Source organism: Triticum urartu, chromosome 6A (assembly GCF_056163025.1).
Source record: "Triticum urartu cultivar PI428250 chromosome 6A, HENAU_Tu73, whole genome shotgun sequence".
Classification (NCBI taxonomy): Eukaryota; Viridiplantae; Streptophyta; class Magnoliopsida; order Poales; family Poaceae; genus Triticum; species Triticum urartu.
In genome coordinates this window covers 463,230,731-463,246,986 of record NC_141878.1, presented here as the reverse complement: position 1 = coordinate 463,246,986, position 16,256 = coordinate 463,230,731, and the positions used below count along the sequence as shown (strand labels likewise).

Genomic DNA, 16,256 nt, shown 5'->3' with positions numbered 1-16,256 from the left:
CGGGTCTATTACAACAAAATCATTTGTCGCAATGCATGTTGTTTCGTGGCGATAAGTACCTATTGCGACGAAACGACATTCGTTGGCAGCCGTTGCGACTGCACACATGGTAATAGGTTATTACCACGAAAAAGCAATTGTGGCAATAAAGTGTGCTATTGCAACAACCATGCGGGCAGTTGCCACATGTTTTCCCGTGACAACACTCACTTGATGCCACAATTTGATTTGCGGAGATAGCTTTAATGCAACATGTAACGAATTGTGGAGACTGATATCTCGTAGCGATAAACATTTGTGGCAACAACCTATGCCAACGACGACCATTTCGTGGCGCAATACTCTTCTGTGGCAATAGTCAATTGTGGCAACAAACTATGGCAACAATCCTTGTTTTCGTGGCATTAGGCATGTTGCCACAACCCACTATACTTGTGGCAATAAACTATGGCAGCATTAGACATGTTGCCACGCCCCACTGCGTTTGTGGCATTAACTTATGGCAACAAATATTCGAATCGTCGTAACAAGAAATTGCAACGTACTTGTTTTTATGGTGATAAATAGGTATCACAACAGGTAAAAACTTTGTAGCGAGAAATTATTGCGACAATTTATACTTTCCGTGGCGATACTCTATTTCAACAAACTTACTTTTGTGGTGCCAAACTGTTATCGCATCGTGAAATTTTTTGTGGCGCCAAGCTATTACAACAATATAAAGTGCTCCGTTGCAACATCCTAGTGCAACAAAAACAGATAGGCGTAGCGAATGAGATATAACGCAACTCTATATTTTTAGTGGTGCTAGCATGTGGCAACCGAAAGTGGGTTGTGGTAATAGTCTATTGCAACCGTAAAAAAAATACAGGCTTTCGATTACAATATTCAAAACCATACGTATAATATGCAGATTCATAAAATTCATAATTTTCATAGCAAATATCCATCAAATGAAACTCAAATGTAATTTAGCCATCCTAATTAACTTCGAAGACTAAACTGCCCGTGATCTAGAGTCCAATCCAGCTAGTTCTTTGGATCCTGCAATCAAGAAAAAAGTTCTAGTTAATTAGTCGAACATAACATACGTCATACAATTATTCCAGCCCCATTGTTAAAAACTATCGCTAGACTAACTGGGCTAATATTATGACAGCAAGCATGTAACTAAGGGATCAGAACAACTGTACAAGTGTAAATGTCTAAAGCATAACCACAAGTACATCTACTAAAACCTTCTTTTTTGAGAAAGAAAACATTGGTTTTAACTTAACGGTGCCGGGCTGAATCACCCAAAGCACAAGCAACCACAAGGGCTGGTACATCGGCCTCCCATTCCAAATAGTGGTTAGGTTCTAACATCCTACCAAGACTAGCAAGCTCATGAGAGTTTTCCCAGCAACGACATACATTTATTTCATAATAAGAAAACCATAATTTGAGCGGGTACTTGGTATCCTCAATAACAGCAGCATGGGCTGACAAGTCAACCTTATTGATATTAAGTGATTCCATCAGGAGTTGCGTGTCCGTTTAAAAAACGACCCTCACGACCCCCATATCAGCGGCAAGAGATACTACATGGGACATTGCAGTGGACTCATCAGCGAAGGCATTACGCGCATGCTCATGACATCCTGCTCATGCATACAGAATGGTGCCATTGTCCGATCGTACATGTACTAAAAGCTACTGCTATTGATTTAAGTTAAGACTAGATGTATAGTTTCAGTTAAGTTCATGTCCCTAGCTAGCACATATTCCTTTTTCGTTTAAGTTGTGACTCGATGCAGCAACACATGGTAAAAGAGAAGAAGTAGCTAGCTAATTATGAAGACCAATGACATATAAAATGCAGGTAAACATGAAGAGAAAGCAAGGTTGTGACTTACCATTGCTTTAAACATTCGAGAATGCCTTGCTGCAGCTTGTATGAGCGCATTTGAAGAAATAGCAGTTGGCCTTGAACCTGGAGTCTTATTAGGACTAGATCTCTGTAAAGGAATATTTTGCAAGTTTGGATTACTATTTTCTTTGTCAACCCTCTTCGTAGGCACCTGCAAATAGAAGCGCACTTTTAGCAATGCAAGTAAGCAACATAAATCTTACAAGGTCGGAAGCATATGACTGTAATCACCTGTTGGGTTCCCATCTGTTGGCTCAATTCTACAAACTTTGCCCTCATGTTTCTTTCAAATTCCAGTCTTGATGTTCGCTCCTCTTGCAACAATCTGTCCCTTTCAGCACACTCTTCTTTTAACCTCTCCTCAAGTTGTTCTCTCTCAGCATGCTCCAAGTTAATCCTCTCTTGTGTATTTGCACGTTCAGCTTGTAGTTGATCTTCTAATTCGTTGACCTACTGGCTGAGCTGAGAGTTTCGCTCCTGGGTGGCTGCTGTAGCACGAGCTTGCTCTTCGATCTGGATACGAAACCTTTCAGAAGCAGTTGAAGTTTTGGCCATGTATCCGTACCCATGAGGCTGCGATGACTTGCATTCCAGAGTGTCTTTGTAAGCGGTCTGGAAAATATTGTTTTTCTACTCACTTGAAAGTGGACCTTTAGTTTCAGTTTCTTTGATTTTAACCTCTTGAAGTGCTTTGTCCTAAAAATGGAAGGAACAATTATAGGTGCAGCATCAATATTGACACTATAAAAGATGAAACAAGAATAACACGGTCCAATGCATGAATATCGCATCTGATGATGAAACATGCCGAATGCACATCATTGACTAACTATAGAATAACCAAAAGTTAGTGTACTCACGTAAACTTTCTGGGAATCTGTGTTAGACCATGTTCCATCGTTCGTGTGGGTGAGTTCCCACAGAGCAATACAATCTGGCTCTTCTCCAGTTTCCAAGTTTCTCTGCAAGTAATATACCAATGAGATGCTTGAAACATGACACCATATTTAGCAGCCAGGCATACATATTTAGTTGGACTCATGCCTTCTCAAAACTAACTTGCGAGTAAGATTTTGATCCGATTATGTGTTTTGTCTTCTGTTTCTTACGGTTATCGGCGTTCTTTTGGCTGCGATCCTATCAATTCATTGAAACCAAATATAACCAGTGAGACTAGCCATTTCATCTTCACACATAATAGACAAACTGTGATCTTAGAGATACCCTGAAATTTTGAATCAGTGCCAAAGTACTCAATCATCCATTCCCACTCTTCTGGTTGCAAATCTTCCGGCAGATTAGCAAATCTAGCTGCATCTGTTTTGTATGCCTTATAAGTGGAGCTTAGAGTTGATCGCCAACCTCTATATCGCTCTTTCGCAATTTTGAGAACTTTTTCTTCTGTTTATGGTGTATCTTCCAAGTCCCATCTGTCCTGTAAAGCATACAACAAATAAATATACATAAGCAGCGCATTATCGATGGTAAAATAAGATAACACATGTGAAAAAGATTGTACGCACTATCATATCTGCAACAATGAGTCGATGAATGGTAGGGTGAATGTCCGACCACGTCCTCACTCCAATGAGTGGTAACTTTCTTTTCATTATGACTACCACGTCATCCTTGAACGAACGATAGTTCATTCCTACTATACCACCCAATTTTTCAGAAAATGTAATATTTAGCTTTGCAGATCCATTGGCAAAACGCTTCTTAGATGCTTTAAAACCTTTTAGAACACCTCGCCCTTTCTTCTTCTGTCCACCAGCTTCTACAGCCCAAATCATACAAGAAAAATTGTATTACTCGGTATTAGATTGTAAGAAATGATGACACAAATGTAAAGGAAAGCAAGTACCATCCTATAGTAGCGCACGGTTGCGGCGAGCATGGGATGGCCATTCAGCAAGGGAACACATGTCATTAGCAGACACTGGAGTGTCAGATTGTTCTGGAGTTCCTGTAAAAGATTTAGTAGTCTTGAAGGTTTAGCTATTTAACCCACACCAAGATTTTATGCATTATAGCAAATGCTAAACAATTTACCAGATCTGGGTTGTCCACGTTGGTTTTTGTATGCCGTTATACTTTCCATCCTTGTTAAGAGAACAGAGCCTTTCTTTAGTGCACACAAAGACAATCATGGGACTTAGCATTAACAAAGCATTGATGTTCTGCACCATTCAGATAGGTGACTATGAAGTAAGGATGTTGTGTACCAGGAGCATCCTCCGTAAAATTCATCATTGTGCCCTTGTGTAGGTAAACCAGACATAAAATTTTGAGTCAATGTAAGAAGAACATGACTCATAAAATCAAATCAGTTTAACTCATATTAAAATTTGAGGCAGCTCAAACTGAATGAAGCTCAAGGTCAAGCTGTAGAACATGACTCATGCTCAGCTTGTAACGATGTCGAGTCGATCTCGAGCTAAATGAGACGGCAAAAAGTATAAATCTATGTTGATTATTCCAACTAGATAAGGCGCAACACGTTATAAGAAAGCAATAAAAACAAAATATTTATTAAAAACTCATATTATAGTGGTCTGAATAACATGCAGAGGATGCACTAAACCTGAACCCTAGGTTCTCTTGACGTACATTATTCAGAAGTATTAAGCATATGTGAATGAACATGAAAGGCGATGTATCAGTGATAGGTTGTTCATGAAAATACTACTCTGAATCAATAGGAAAAAACATTTCCAATGTGACTCGTGTAAGACCAAATATCTATTAAAAATCATCTTATAGTAATCTGAATCAAATGCAATGCAGAGGATGACTAAACCTGAATCCTCTGCTCTGTTGACGCACATATATCATCTAATATCTACATAGTGGTGCTCAAACAGCCAGTGGCGTACCGTGACAAGCTATAGGGGCGGGGGGAAACTTTTAAACTGGCAGAAAAATATGCAGAAAAACTGATATGAATGACATGAATTCACAAGGCAATCGAACATATGGCAGTCGTCTCATCGGCAGTTGTCGATTTGTCATCTTAACAACACAAGCTTTGTACATACAGAGTACGTCTATACCTTTCAGTTAATAGATCTAATGCTCAAAAAACAATGTAGCTAATAATTAAATTGGCGATGATCCACGGATGGGCTGCACCAAAACGCTTAGTAATTAGTAAAAAAATACAGTTTTGGAGGAGGGGTCACGATCCCCTTTGGCCTCCACGAGTAAACAGAGCGAACCAGGAGCAGAGATGCCGGAGAGGCCTGCAAGCACGCTGGGGTCGGGTGAGGCAGCAACCAGTGCCTGGCCACCACGTCACGTCCATGCCGGCGTGCACAGCCGAGACGGCTGCGGCCATGAACCGGGCCGGGAGACCCCGTCGAGCCCCAGTTCTAGGCCGAGGCGAGCTCCATGGCGGCCAGCCTCTAGGCCAAGGTGAGGCGCTCCGCCGACCCTCCAGGCCGCGAACGCCTCCGCCGAGGCGGCCAAATCGAGGCGCGATGGGAAAATGCCACCGGCGGCGGCCATGTCCCCTGCCCGGACTTCTTTTCTAAGACCAAGCGGCGAGCGAGGAGAGAAGGGGCAGCCCCTCTGAATCGGGATCGAGAGAGCCGCGCATCGAGGAGGAGCTCGCGGGGGAGGGGGGTTTGATCCCGGACGGAGGCGGGCGCAGAGGAGAGGGAGGAGGGGGAGATCGAGGGGGACTGGATTTTTTAGCAAGGGAGGAGATCGGGAGGACTAACCTGACGCAGTGCAGCTGCTGTGGTTCGCTCTGTTGACGCCGTCATGACGCCGACAGCACAGATGAACAGAGACGAGAGCTCAGATCCAATCGCCCGTGAGGACGCCGTGATTTGGTCTACAGTTATATATTCGTGGGTTGTTACGAAGGTATTTAGCGGGAAGCTGATTTTTTGGTGGGAACAAAGATGCTAATTTGGGACTTTTAGCAGGAGGTTAAAAAATATTGACGCAAACAACAGTACACCTAAATTAGGTGGTGCAAAAGTAATTCTTTTTGTATTAAAAAGGTAATTATTTTTTGAGGGAATTTTCTATATTGTAAATATATTTCGAGCTGGAGGGAATACTAAATTGTTTTTGTAAAAAGTCATATCATGGTAAAAAAACACCAAGTCCGAGAATTGTGAAGGGCGATCTGAGGCCCTCCCCTATACCATTCTCGCCGTTGATATTTGTATAGTCATCGCCATTTGAGGAAGCCAATTAACGAACGAAAAAGAGTACCGGTCCCCGACACACAACCTCAACAACTACCAAGCACCTATAAGATGTGCAAAAAGGGATCCGTTTAGAGCCGACGAAGACCACCAGGACAAGGAGCGATAATCTTGGAAGATGTGCGATAGATATGCCGGACTTAGGACTCCAAGACGATACCTCCAGGAAGGGCACGACCACAAACGTCGTCACCGTCCGATCCAAAGATCAAGTTTTCACCCGGAGTAAGACGGGAGGAGTGAGGGGAACACGACGTCCACGGACGCCTTCACCGTCAACCAGTGCATGGACTGGGTAGGTGATGTACCACGGTGCTTCAACCCCTCTGCCGCAACCCCGGTCGGCCAACCACCCGCAGCCAATTAGGAAGGTATTGTTTCATCATGGATTGTCAAAAAATTGTGCCTTGGTCAACTGTTGGACAAAGCAGAAATTTTTTGGCTAGTTCTCAACAACATGTCACAGAAATCTCATGCGACCCTCACTTTAAAACTATAGGTTATACGGTGATCTTTATGATCGTTCCTTAGCCGTGTGCGGTGCCCCCTTCCACCATATTCCACCTCGGTCATATCGTAGCAGTGCTTAGGCGAAGCCCTGCGACGGTAGAGCATCAAGATCGTCACCACACCGTCGTGCTGACGGAACTCATCCCCGACACTTTGCTGGATCGGAGTCCGAGGATCGTCATCGAGCTGAACGTGTGCTAGAACTCGGAGGTGCCGTAGTTTCGGTGCTTGATCGGTCGGGCCGTGAAGACGTACGACTACATCAACCGCGTTGTTATAACGCTTCCGCTATCGGTCTACGAGGGTACGTAGACAGCACTCTCCCCTCTCGTTGCTATGCATCACCATGATCTTGCGTGTGCATAGGAATTTTTTTTGAAATTACTACGTTCCCCAACAAAGTACTGATGGGATAGGTTAATGAGACGGTCGATTTATGTCAGTCTCGATCTCACATTCCGATCTTGAGATGGGATGATCTCAACATCTTTCATTTTACCGGACAATCCGTCGAGGGTTTGTCCATGGCAGAGTAGGTCCGATATAATTATGTCGCTTTTGTTCAAACGATAAACATAGAGATTCAACTATGTAAATTAAACAGTCCTGCATCGCGACGCCTTTACCTGTCGGATCCGTCCTACATCGGATCCACGCGCAAGGGGCGAACGAGCCCTGTCGCCACCGCCGCTGGTCGGGCTTCACCTAGTCACACCCTCTAGCAGAGGTAGGGGAGGGCAGGAGCAGGAGGCGGGGCGCTAGGAGGCGGTTAGCGATCTCTCCCATTGCCTACGAGGGCGGCTCGGGAGGGTCCTCCGCGCCACAGTAGGTCAAACATAAATTGGAATTTTTTTTACCGAAAAAGGGTTTCCCCCGCATTGTATTACCAAGCAACCAACACCGACAACATCGCAAAGGCTGGGGCGAGCAGCACAACAAGCCCAAAGGAAAATAGAAAGAAAGAAGAAGAAACAAATGCCCAAGGCCCTTATCTGGACTGAGCGGGCGCCGCCAGACCCCGCCGCCGCGCCACCTTGCCGCCAATGGCAGCGCCGCTGCCCAGCTGATCTCCTATGCACCGAAAGACCACCAAGAGGTGAATGGCCAGGGCTGCTAGCGTCGCCCGGGCCAGGCCCGGAGGCAGGCGCTAGTGACGGCGGTGGGGAGGGAGGGGAGAGGGAGGGCTTGGGGAGAAGGGGGCTGGGGCACGTCTGGTCGCCCGCGAGGATACTGATTTGCGTATTTGTATAGTTCTTATTTATACGGATTTATTACAACGGCTCCCAGGTGGATGGACGGAGAGCTCGGGAATGGAGCGCACGGTCTTGGAAGCTGTCGACGGAGCCGCGACCGGAGTCGGCCCGGTCGTCGAGGGTGACCCAATCATCGGAGGCGACGTTAGTGATCACATGGGTGGTGTAGGACGTCGATACGTGTCGATTGTTGGGCGGCATCGGCTCCGGGGTGGGTGGACTAAGAGCTCGGGAATGGAGCTCCGGGTTGTTATGCCGACATATGCTACCTACACTACTTAAGTAGGTAAAAATATGCAACCAAATTACTATATAAATATCAGTTTAATTTTAAAAAATATGCAAAAATAATGAGATCATTTGGATTTGTGGTTTAAAAGTTGCAGATAATCAATGTTTGGTCAATAAAATTACTATCTTCTTTCAAACAGAGAAAGAAGGGCCACGTCGATCACATATTTCAGCAATATATTTTTGTGTGTGGATATATTTCAGTAATATACGCTATCCGACTTTCAAAAAAAAGTACTAATACTATACGCTATCTGGTGGAGCGCGTAGGGAAAAAAGAAATACAGGTGACGGCAGACTCGAACCTGTCGCCAGCTCTGAAGGGAGCTGATCTTTCCACTGGGTTATCTCAGCCGTTGTGTCATCTGCGGACGGACTTAAGCTTATTGAGCGAAAGTTTTCGCTAGCATATAAAGGAAAAAATCGCACGCTGGATCAGACGCCTGTCTGGTGGAGCGCGCAGGGCTCGCGCCATGTGTCAGACCCGCGTCTAGTGGATTGCGCCGCTGTTTCCTTCGCTCCTTCTTTCCCACAATCGTTTTCCTCTTTCCTTTTCACGCGTCGGACCCTAGTCCTAAAAGATAAACTTCCCCATAGCAACCCGAGTCGTACCTCAATCCCTTGTTCCGCCGCCGCGCGACCCGAGCGCTGGCAGCATCCAGCAGCCACATCATGGCGGCGCGTCCAAGCAGCCCACGTCGGCGCCTCCCTGCCGCTCCCCTCTCCCTCTAACCTTGCTCTGCCACCCGTCGCTCGGCGCCTTCTGCCCGTCGGCCTCCTCCTCCCTAGATCTCGGCTGGTCGATCCTGCCCGTGGGCGCGTGGCTGGACCGCCCGACACCTCAACTCCGGTGCCAACAGACTTGCCATCCTGCTCACCTGCCCGGGTCTTTCGTGCGCTTCAGTGCAACGCCCTGCAGCAGCTCTCCCGTGGTCAGCCGTCCCTCTGCTCAGCGCCGCCCGGACTGGCTCGTCTGTCTCCCTTGCGACCAACGACCTGAACAAAAATAGTATGATTATCCCCTCATGTTTCTCTCTGTTTTTTTCATTGCAAGTGCAGCAAATTTAGATTGAAAATACATCACATGGGAATTAGTACTGTGCTATACATACAACATAAGGATGCTGATTTTAGTTTGAAAGTAGCAAACTAATTTTCCCTTGCTTGTTGTTTTATCGGTAGCTACTTTCATGTTCTTCCACATCTGCAATAATAAGATGGTTCAGGCAAATAATAAGATAGAAAACCCACGCAAATTTCAGTTCAGTTCAATCTGTTCCCTGCTCATGTGCTTATATAATCGCAAAGCTGTTGTCTCGGGCTCCTTGGCTTAAGATGGTGTCTTCTTAGTGATGTTGCTCCAAAACATTTTAGGCTGCTTCACACTGAACATCAAACCAAAGGGAAATTAAACAGAAAACACACTGAATGGAACTTAAGCAAAAACACACAGGAGCTTTAATTGAGTGAATCATTCAAATTAAACCATCTATAAAAATTCATATATGGCTGCAACCATTCAACTGAAACTCCTAAAGTAAAATTGCATGACAAGTATCATACACTGAATCAAGTAAAGAATCAAACAAGTATCTTGAATCTGATATGTAGCGTGAGGTATGTAGAACAACACATTCGTGAAGATCAGTAGCATAAAGGTATGCTATGTTCTTCAGCATAAGTCAAACAATCTGGTTGTTAGTTTTGAGCCGTGATCTCTTCACTGTCTCTGAATTTCTGTTTTTGCATTATCTAGCCAACTACTAAACTAAACTTATTTAAACTCATGTCATGTATACTACCATGTGACAGTAGTACTATTTCTTCTTCCATCAACCAAATTTTGCTTTACAATGTATAGATAAATTTTCCTTTACCATGTGACAGTAATATTGGTATGTATGTATCCCTGTTGTCTTGTCTTGTAATGCAGCTAGTGATGCTGTTGGCTGTAATTTAGCTACTAAAGCAGCTGTTATGTTTTTTAACAGGACTGGCTTTACGGAGATAAGGCAAAAATGACACGAGATAAGAGCTGGATGACAGGGAAAGAAATTCTGTTGAGTGGCAAACTGGCATGAACGATTTCTTGAATTTTGCCTTCGATGGTGCTCACCCAGACTCAACAGTCCCATGCCCATGTAGGAGATGTCTCAATGTTGTTCCAAAAACGAAAAAGGAAGTTCATACTGACTTGTTGTTCAATGGGATGGATCCAACCTACACTCACTGGATATACCATGGTGAACAATCCGATGAGGGAAGCATGTCTAAAGATTCTGATAATGAAGACACTTTAGATGATGGTGCTGGGGTATGTGACATGCTCAATACTCTCATAAGGGGAACAAACATGGAAAGCAATGCAGACATTGGTGAAGGTGCGGGAGACATTCATGTGGATGCTTCCGGCGGTGATGAAAGGAACCAGGAGCCAAATGCAACAGCCAAGGTCTTCTTCGAACTATTGAAAGAGGCAAAAAAAGAGTTGTACCCAGGTTGCAAGGATTTCACGAAGCTATCTTTCATTGTGAAGCTTTACCAAATCAAGTGTGTGTCTGGGATGACCAATAGAGCATGTGACTTAGTTCTGCAGATGTTCACGCAGGTGTTGCCAAAGGGTCACTACATCCCTACTAATCTTGGAAAAGTAAGGAAGGTGATCCGAGATCTTGGGCTGGACTACAAGAAGATACACACGTGCGTTAATGATTGCGTGCTATTCCGTAATGAACATGCTGATGCAGAAGAGTGTCCTGTCTGTCATGCATCTCGATGGAAATCTACTCCTACCAGTGACGAAGACAATGCATCAGGCCATAAATCAAAGAAGCCAGTGCCACAGAAAGTTCTAAGGTATTTCCCACTCATTCCATGACTGCAAAGGCTGTACATGACAGAATATATGTCATCACATATGAAATGGCATAAGGAGGGTCGGGTGGATGATGGTGTAATGAGGCATCCTGCAGATTCGAAGGCCCGGAAGCATTTTGATAAGAAATATTATAAGAAATTATCAAAAGATGCTCGCAATGTTCGGCTTGGCCTTGCTTCAGATGGATTCAACCCCTTTGGGCTCATGAGTATATCACACAATACATGGCCTGTCATTCTTATTCCATATAACTTGCCACCATGGATGTGTATGAAACAACAAAATTGGATTATGTCAATGATTATTCCAGGACCAAAGTCAGTAGGAAATAACATAGATGTGTACTTGCAGCCCTTGATTGATGAACTGAATGTTCTATGGGAGGATGGTGCTGACACATATGATGCTGCAACTAAAAAAAATTCCAGATGTATGCATGCTTGTTGTGGACCATCCGTGACTACCCAGCTTATGCAATGCTGAGTGGTTGGAGCATAAAAGGCAAGCTAGCATGCCCGTATTGCCACAAACATATAGATTTTTTATGGCTTAAGTATGGTCGAAAGCATTGCTACATGGGACACTGACGTTTTCTGCCCAGGACCCACAAATGGCGTCGAAACAAGTGTTTGTTCAACAACAAGACAGATAATAGAGAAGCTCCTGTGGCACTTACAGGTGAACAAGTTGTGCGGGAACTTGATAGCATTCAGCATGCACCATTTGGACGGTCAAATAAGAGAAAGCGACCAGAAACTAATTGTTGGCATAATTGGCGGAAGAAAAGTGTATTTTTCTAGCTCCCATATTGGAAGCACTCGCTTGTCAGGCACAATTTGGACGTTATGCACATCGAGAAGAACATTTGTGACAGCATTCTGGGGACTTTGCTTGAGATGCCTAAGAAATCAAAGGATGGTGTGAAGGCTTGTCTTGATTTGCAGGACCTGAAAATTTGGAAGGACCAGCATCCAAAGCCCGGTAAGCATAAGTACGACATAAAGAAAGGTTGCTATACTTTAAAAAAGGAAGAAAAGACAATGCTCCTCAAGTTTCTGCAGAGCATTAAGATGCCAAATGGCTATGCATCACACATTAAGCGATGTGTAGTCCTCGATCAGTGCAAGATTAGTGGACTCAAAACTCATGACTGTCATGTTATATTTCAGAAACTTCTTCCTATTGCATTGCGCAAGCTTTTGCCCGAGAATGTTGTTAACCCATTGCTTCAGCTGAGTAAATTATTTTCTGATTTATGCTCCAAGGAGTTAAGGGATGAAGATTTGGAGAGGTTGAGCAAAACAATTCCAGAAACTCTATGTCATCTCGAGACAATCTTTCCACCAGCATTCTTTGATATAATGATGCATCTCCCAATTCATCTTGCTGAAGAGGCCCGATTGGGAGGGCCTGTCTTGTACAGATGGATGTATCCAATTGAGCGATACTTGCGTACGCTCAAAGGATATGTGCGTAACAAGGCTCAACCAGAAGGTTCTATTGCAGAGGGGTACATACTTGAAGAGTGCATGACTTTTTGCAGTCGATTCGTTGATGGAATGCCTACCAAGCTAAGTCAGTCCGAATGTCATGAAGACGGAGGTACAGATCAACCATCAACAGGAATTAGCATCATGAGTACAGTTGATTACTCCAAGAAAGGTTTTGTTTGTGAATCATTGTCTTTGGCTGAGATTAATCAAATGAGGCATTTCATAATAACAAACTGTGAGGAAACTGCGTCATGGATTGAGTAAGGATACTTATGTATTTATTTCATCACATCATGATATGCATTAACACTTTCCTATTCAACTAACAATCATTTCTCTTTGAAGTGAACATCTTGAGGAGCTGACAAGTAAAAATTCTCCTAATCCTAAAAGGCAGCACAAGGAAGAGTTTGTTGGCTGGTTTGAGAGACGGGTAAGTTTATTTCGCATTTTGACTAATGTTCCTCATAATAACGTACCAACCTACACTCACACATATTCTATTCCATGAAACAGATCACAGAACTCCACAATGATGGGAAGGTCAGCAATCTTATTTATGCGCTAGCTAAAGGACCTGATCACCTAGTCCGTGTATACAACCGTACAGTTCTGAATGGATATTTCTTTCGGAATTCCTATATCGAGCAGGACTTGAGTACCCAAAATAGTGGCGTCATAGTCAAGGGCGATGCAACCACGGGAAATATTGATTATTATGGGGTGATCAAGAAAATCATATTTCTTGATTTTCCTCCTGATAAGGAGGTTGTTCTATTCCAGTGTGACTGGTTTGATGTGCCTCCTGCCAAAAGAACTGAGAGTAAGGGGTATAAGAAGGACAAATATGGAATTATTGACCTTGACACTACTCTACACCCATTCCAGGGAGACCCTTACATTCTAGGCCTCCAAGCTCAACAGGTTTTCTATGTGAGAGATGTGAAGAACCCTGATTGGGCAGCTGTTATTAAAATGAATCCACGCAATTTGTTTTCTCCTTCTGTTTTAAATGGTGTAGGCCTTGATGAAGCTGTTGAAGCTGATGAAGGTGGTGAGGCAGACGTACTAGATGTCGTCGATGCAGAAATTACAGTGCCAAAGATTATAGTACCTAAAGAGATCACTAGTTGGTGCAGAAATGATGACGAAGGATCCAGCATTGATGTTTCAGTCATAGAAAATATAAAACCTATTGAGTTTGAAGATGTCTCGTTCGAATCTGATGATGATACGGATGATGATGAGGCTTACGTAAATGATGGGCATGTTGCTCCTTTGGGACAAGAAGAATCAGATGATGACCAAGGGTTCTTTGTATAGTTTTTAATCTCTTGGTAAGGTGCTTTTCACATGTTTAAGCCATGAATATAAGTCCCTGAACTTTTTTGATGGTTACCTACGAGTAGTATCTCTCCTGAAGTTTAATCTAATGTGAAACAGGTTCAAATAAGGTACCCCTGCATAGTGTCATCTATTGTGGCAAATGAAAACAAAAGCTAGTGCCCAGCACTAACAGTTTGGTGATGAAGAGAAGAATAATTGTTGTTCTTTTAGTGATGTTGCTATTTTGACAGTGATGCTATGTACGCACTGTTGCTATGAACTTGTGGTGTTTAGTGTTGTCACTATTTCATTACTTTGCCATCAACTTATGGTATTTTGTGTGAACAATCTATACAAGTATGGCTGCTGAAGCTTGTGTGCTTTCATGTTGAAACTTGTGTTATATATCTCGCTGAGATGGTTTGTTATATCCTACTAAAATCTTGTGGCATATGTCCTTTTATATATATATATATATATATATATATATATAGGGAAAATAGATGCTACCACTAGGTGGTAGTTACCTCTATCTTTACTGCCGTCCGATTGCTTTTAGATCCGAGCATTCCTTAACGGGTCACGATGGAGAAAAACTGCATTTTATTTGCTCCACGTTAGTTAGTTGACCTCCCAATTTTCTTGGCTCATCCATTCGTTTTGGTCGTCTCTATATTACGATTAGATCAAAGCGATGCATCAGTGCACCGGCGAGTCAACGAACGACGCGAAAAGAAGTGACACATGGAGGACAGACGGCTAGGGGGTAACTACCACTGCTTGTAGATAAAATTTGTCCTATATATATATATATCTTGATGTAGTGTTGTTGGTCTGCTGATGAATTTTTGCTTGAAATTAGGCTGGGATACAACTGTTATGCTGCTCAATTGGTGGCTGAAGAGCTGTTTAAATGGAGCCTGGGAGTGTTTGAAAATAGCTAGTATGCAACTTTGCTCAATTTCTCTGTTTAACACATAATTTTATATGGAATCTCCTTTTTTATTAACAGCACACATAAATACATATAATCACATCAAGCAAGATAAAGAAAAATTAGGAAGAGAATGTGTGCTGCTCAGTGCTCACGACTCACCTTTGTGAGAAGGGCACTGAGCTTGCCGTCTTTTCGGTGCCGAGGACGACCTTGCTACCGGTGGAGGTCAGTAGAGCAAGTGAAGGGTGTCCGCGAGTGTGCAACGCTCTGCACACGCGTAAGCGAGCGTTCCTCCAAGTTGTGGTACCACCGATGTCCACTTTGCAAGATATGTGACTAAAAGGCAACTTAGGTGCAAGTTGAGGTACCTAATGTGTTAATACCTCTATAAACTAGTATGCCCCTTTAATCAGATCCTAAGAAATAGTATGATAAATCAAGGGAAAAACCAGGAGCACTGTAGAGAATATCGTTGCAATATCCTGCTCCTTTTTGGCAACACTAGAGGATTGTGGCATTATGTTGTACGTATTACCATGCATGCTCAATTTGTCGTAATATGTAATAGTTATTGCAACGCTACGAAGATGAGGCAAAAGCCACCCTATTACAACCAATACATGCTTTGTTGCAATACGAAGCCATGTTTTTTGCAACAGTATCTATGACTACCGCCACAAGTCAGAATTGTTGCAATATATGTCTAAATATAACCACAAAGATGTACTTTGTTGCAATACCTAGCCTTTATTGCAACAAGATGGCACATTCACGCAACGGGACGGAACTGTTGCAATAGCACTATCATATTGCAACGTCGATGCACCTTGTGGCAATACATGGCTTCTATTGCAACAAAACGAGCACTTAGCGCGATGTAACTAAATTGTGGCAATATGTAGATCCTGTTACCACAAACTGGAATTTTGTGGTAATATAGCATTTTATTGCAACAAAATATAGTTGTGGCAATATTTGTTGTTGCAATAGACCGGAATCCTTGTAGTGACCCCAGGATAGGCCCTTCTCTTTCCAGGAGGTGAGCCGCATGGGGATGCCAGATCGGAACTCGGTTGCCGCTACCCATGCGGGGTCGCGCGGCTCGGTGATATAGAACCACCCCGATTGCCACCCCTTTATGGTTTCCACAAAGGAGCCCTCGAGCCATGTTATGTTGGGCATCTTGCCCACCATGGTGCCTCCGCACTCCACCTGGCGGCCGCCCACCACCTTCGGCTTGACGTTGAAGGTCTTCAGCCATAAGCCGAAGTGGGGCTTGATGCGGAGGAAGGCCTCGCACACGACGATAAACGCCGATGTGTTGAGGATGAAGTTCGGGGCCAGATCATGAAAATCCAGGCCGTAATAAAACATGAGCCCCCAGACGAAGGGATGGAGAGGGAATCCCAGTCCACGGAGGAAATGGGTGAGGAATACCA

At 43.7% G+C, this 16,256-nt stretch overlaps 1 protein-coding gene and 2 pseudogenes across 1 annotated transcript; 2 read left to right on the top strand and 1 right to left on the bottom strand.

Moving 5' to 3' along the window:
* Window positions 1-1,029: 1,029 nt before the first annotated feature.
* Window positions 1,030-4,037, bottom strand: LOC125555389 (uncharacterized; annotated as a pseudogene).
* A 6,412-nt stretch (window positions 4,038-10,449) lies between these two features.
* LOC147965714 (uncharacterized) lies at window positions 10,450-11,544 on the top strand (annotated as a pseudogene).
* Window positions 11,545-11,891: 347 nt separating this feature from the next.
* Window positions 11,892-13,877, top strand: LOC147965713 (uncharacterized). Its single transcript, XM_087526891.1, has 3 exons — window positions 11,892-12,814; window positions 12,900-12,987; window positions 13,071-13,877. Exons 1-3 carry the CDS (start codon window positions 11,907-11,909, stop codon window positions 13,875-13,877), a joined length of 1,803 nt encoding a protein of 600 aa, XP_087383017.1. The 5' UTR covers window positions 11,892-11,906.
* The last annotated feature ends 2,379 nt before the right edge of the window (window positions 13,878-16,256 follow it).

Bases quoted from the DNA above. Each gene is read 5' to 3' on its own strand.
- LOC147965713 (XM_087526891.1), top strand. From the start codon at position 11,907: ATGCACATCGAGAAGAACATTTGTGACAGCATTCTGGGGACTTTGCTT. The intron at 12,815-12,899 runs GTAAGGATACTT...TTCTCTTTGAAG, and splicing joins GAAACTGCGTCATGGATTGA to TGAACATCTTGAGGAGCTGA. The intron at 12,988-13,070 runs GTAAGTTTATTT...TCCATGAAACAG, and splicing joins TTGGCTGGTTTGAGAGACGG to ATCACAGAACTCCACAATGA.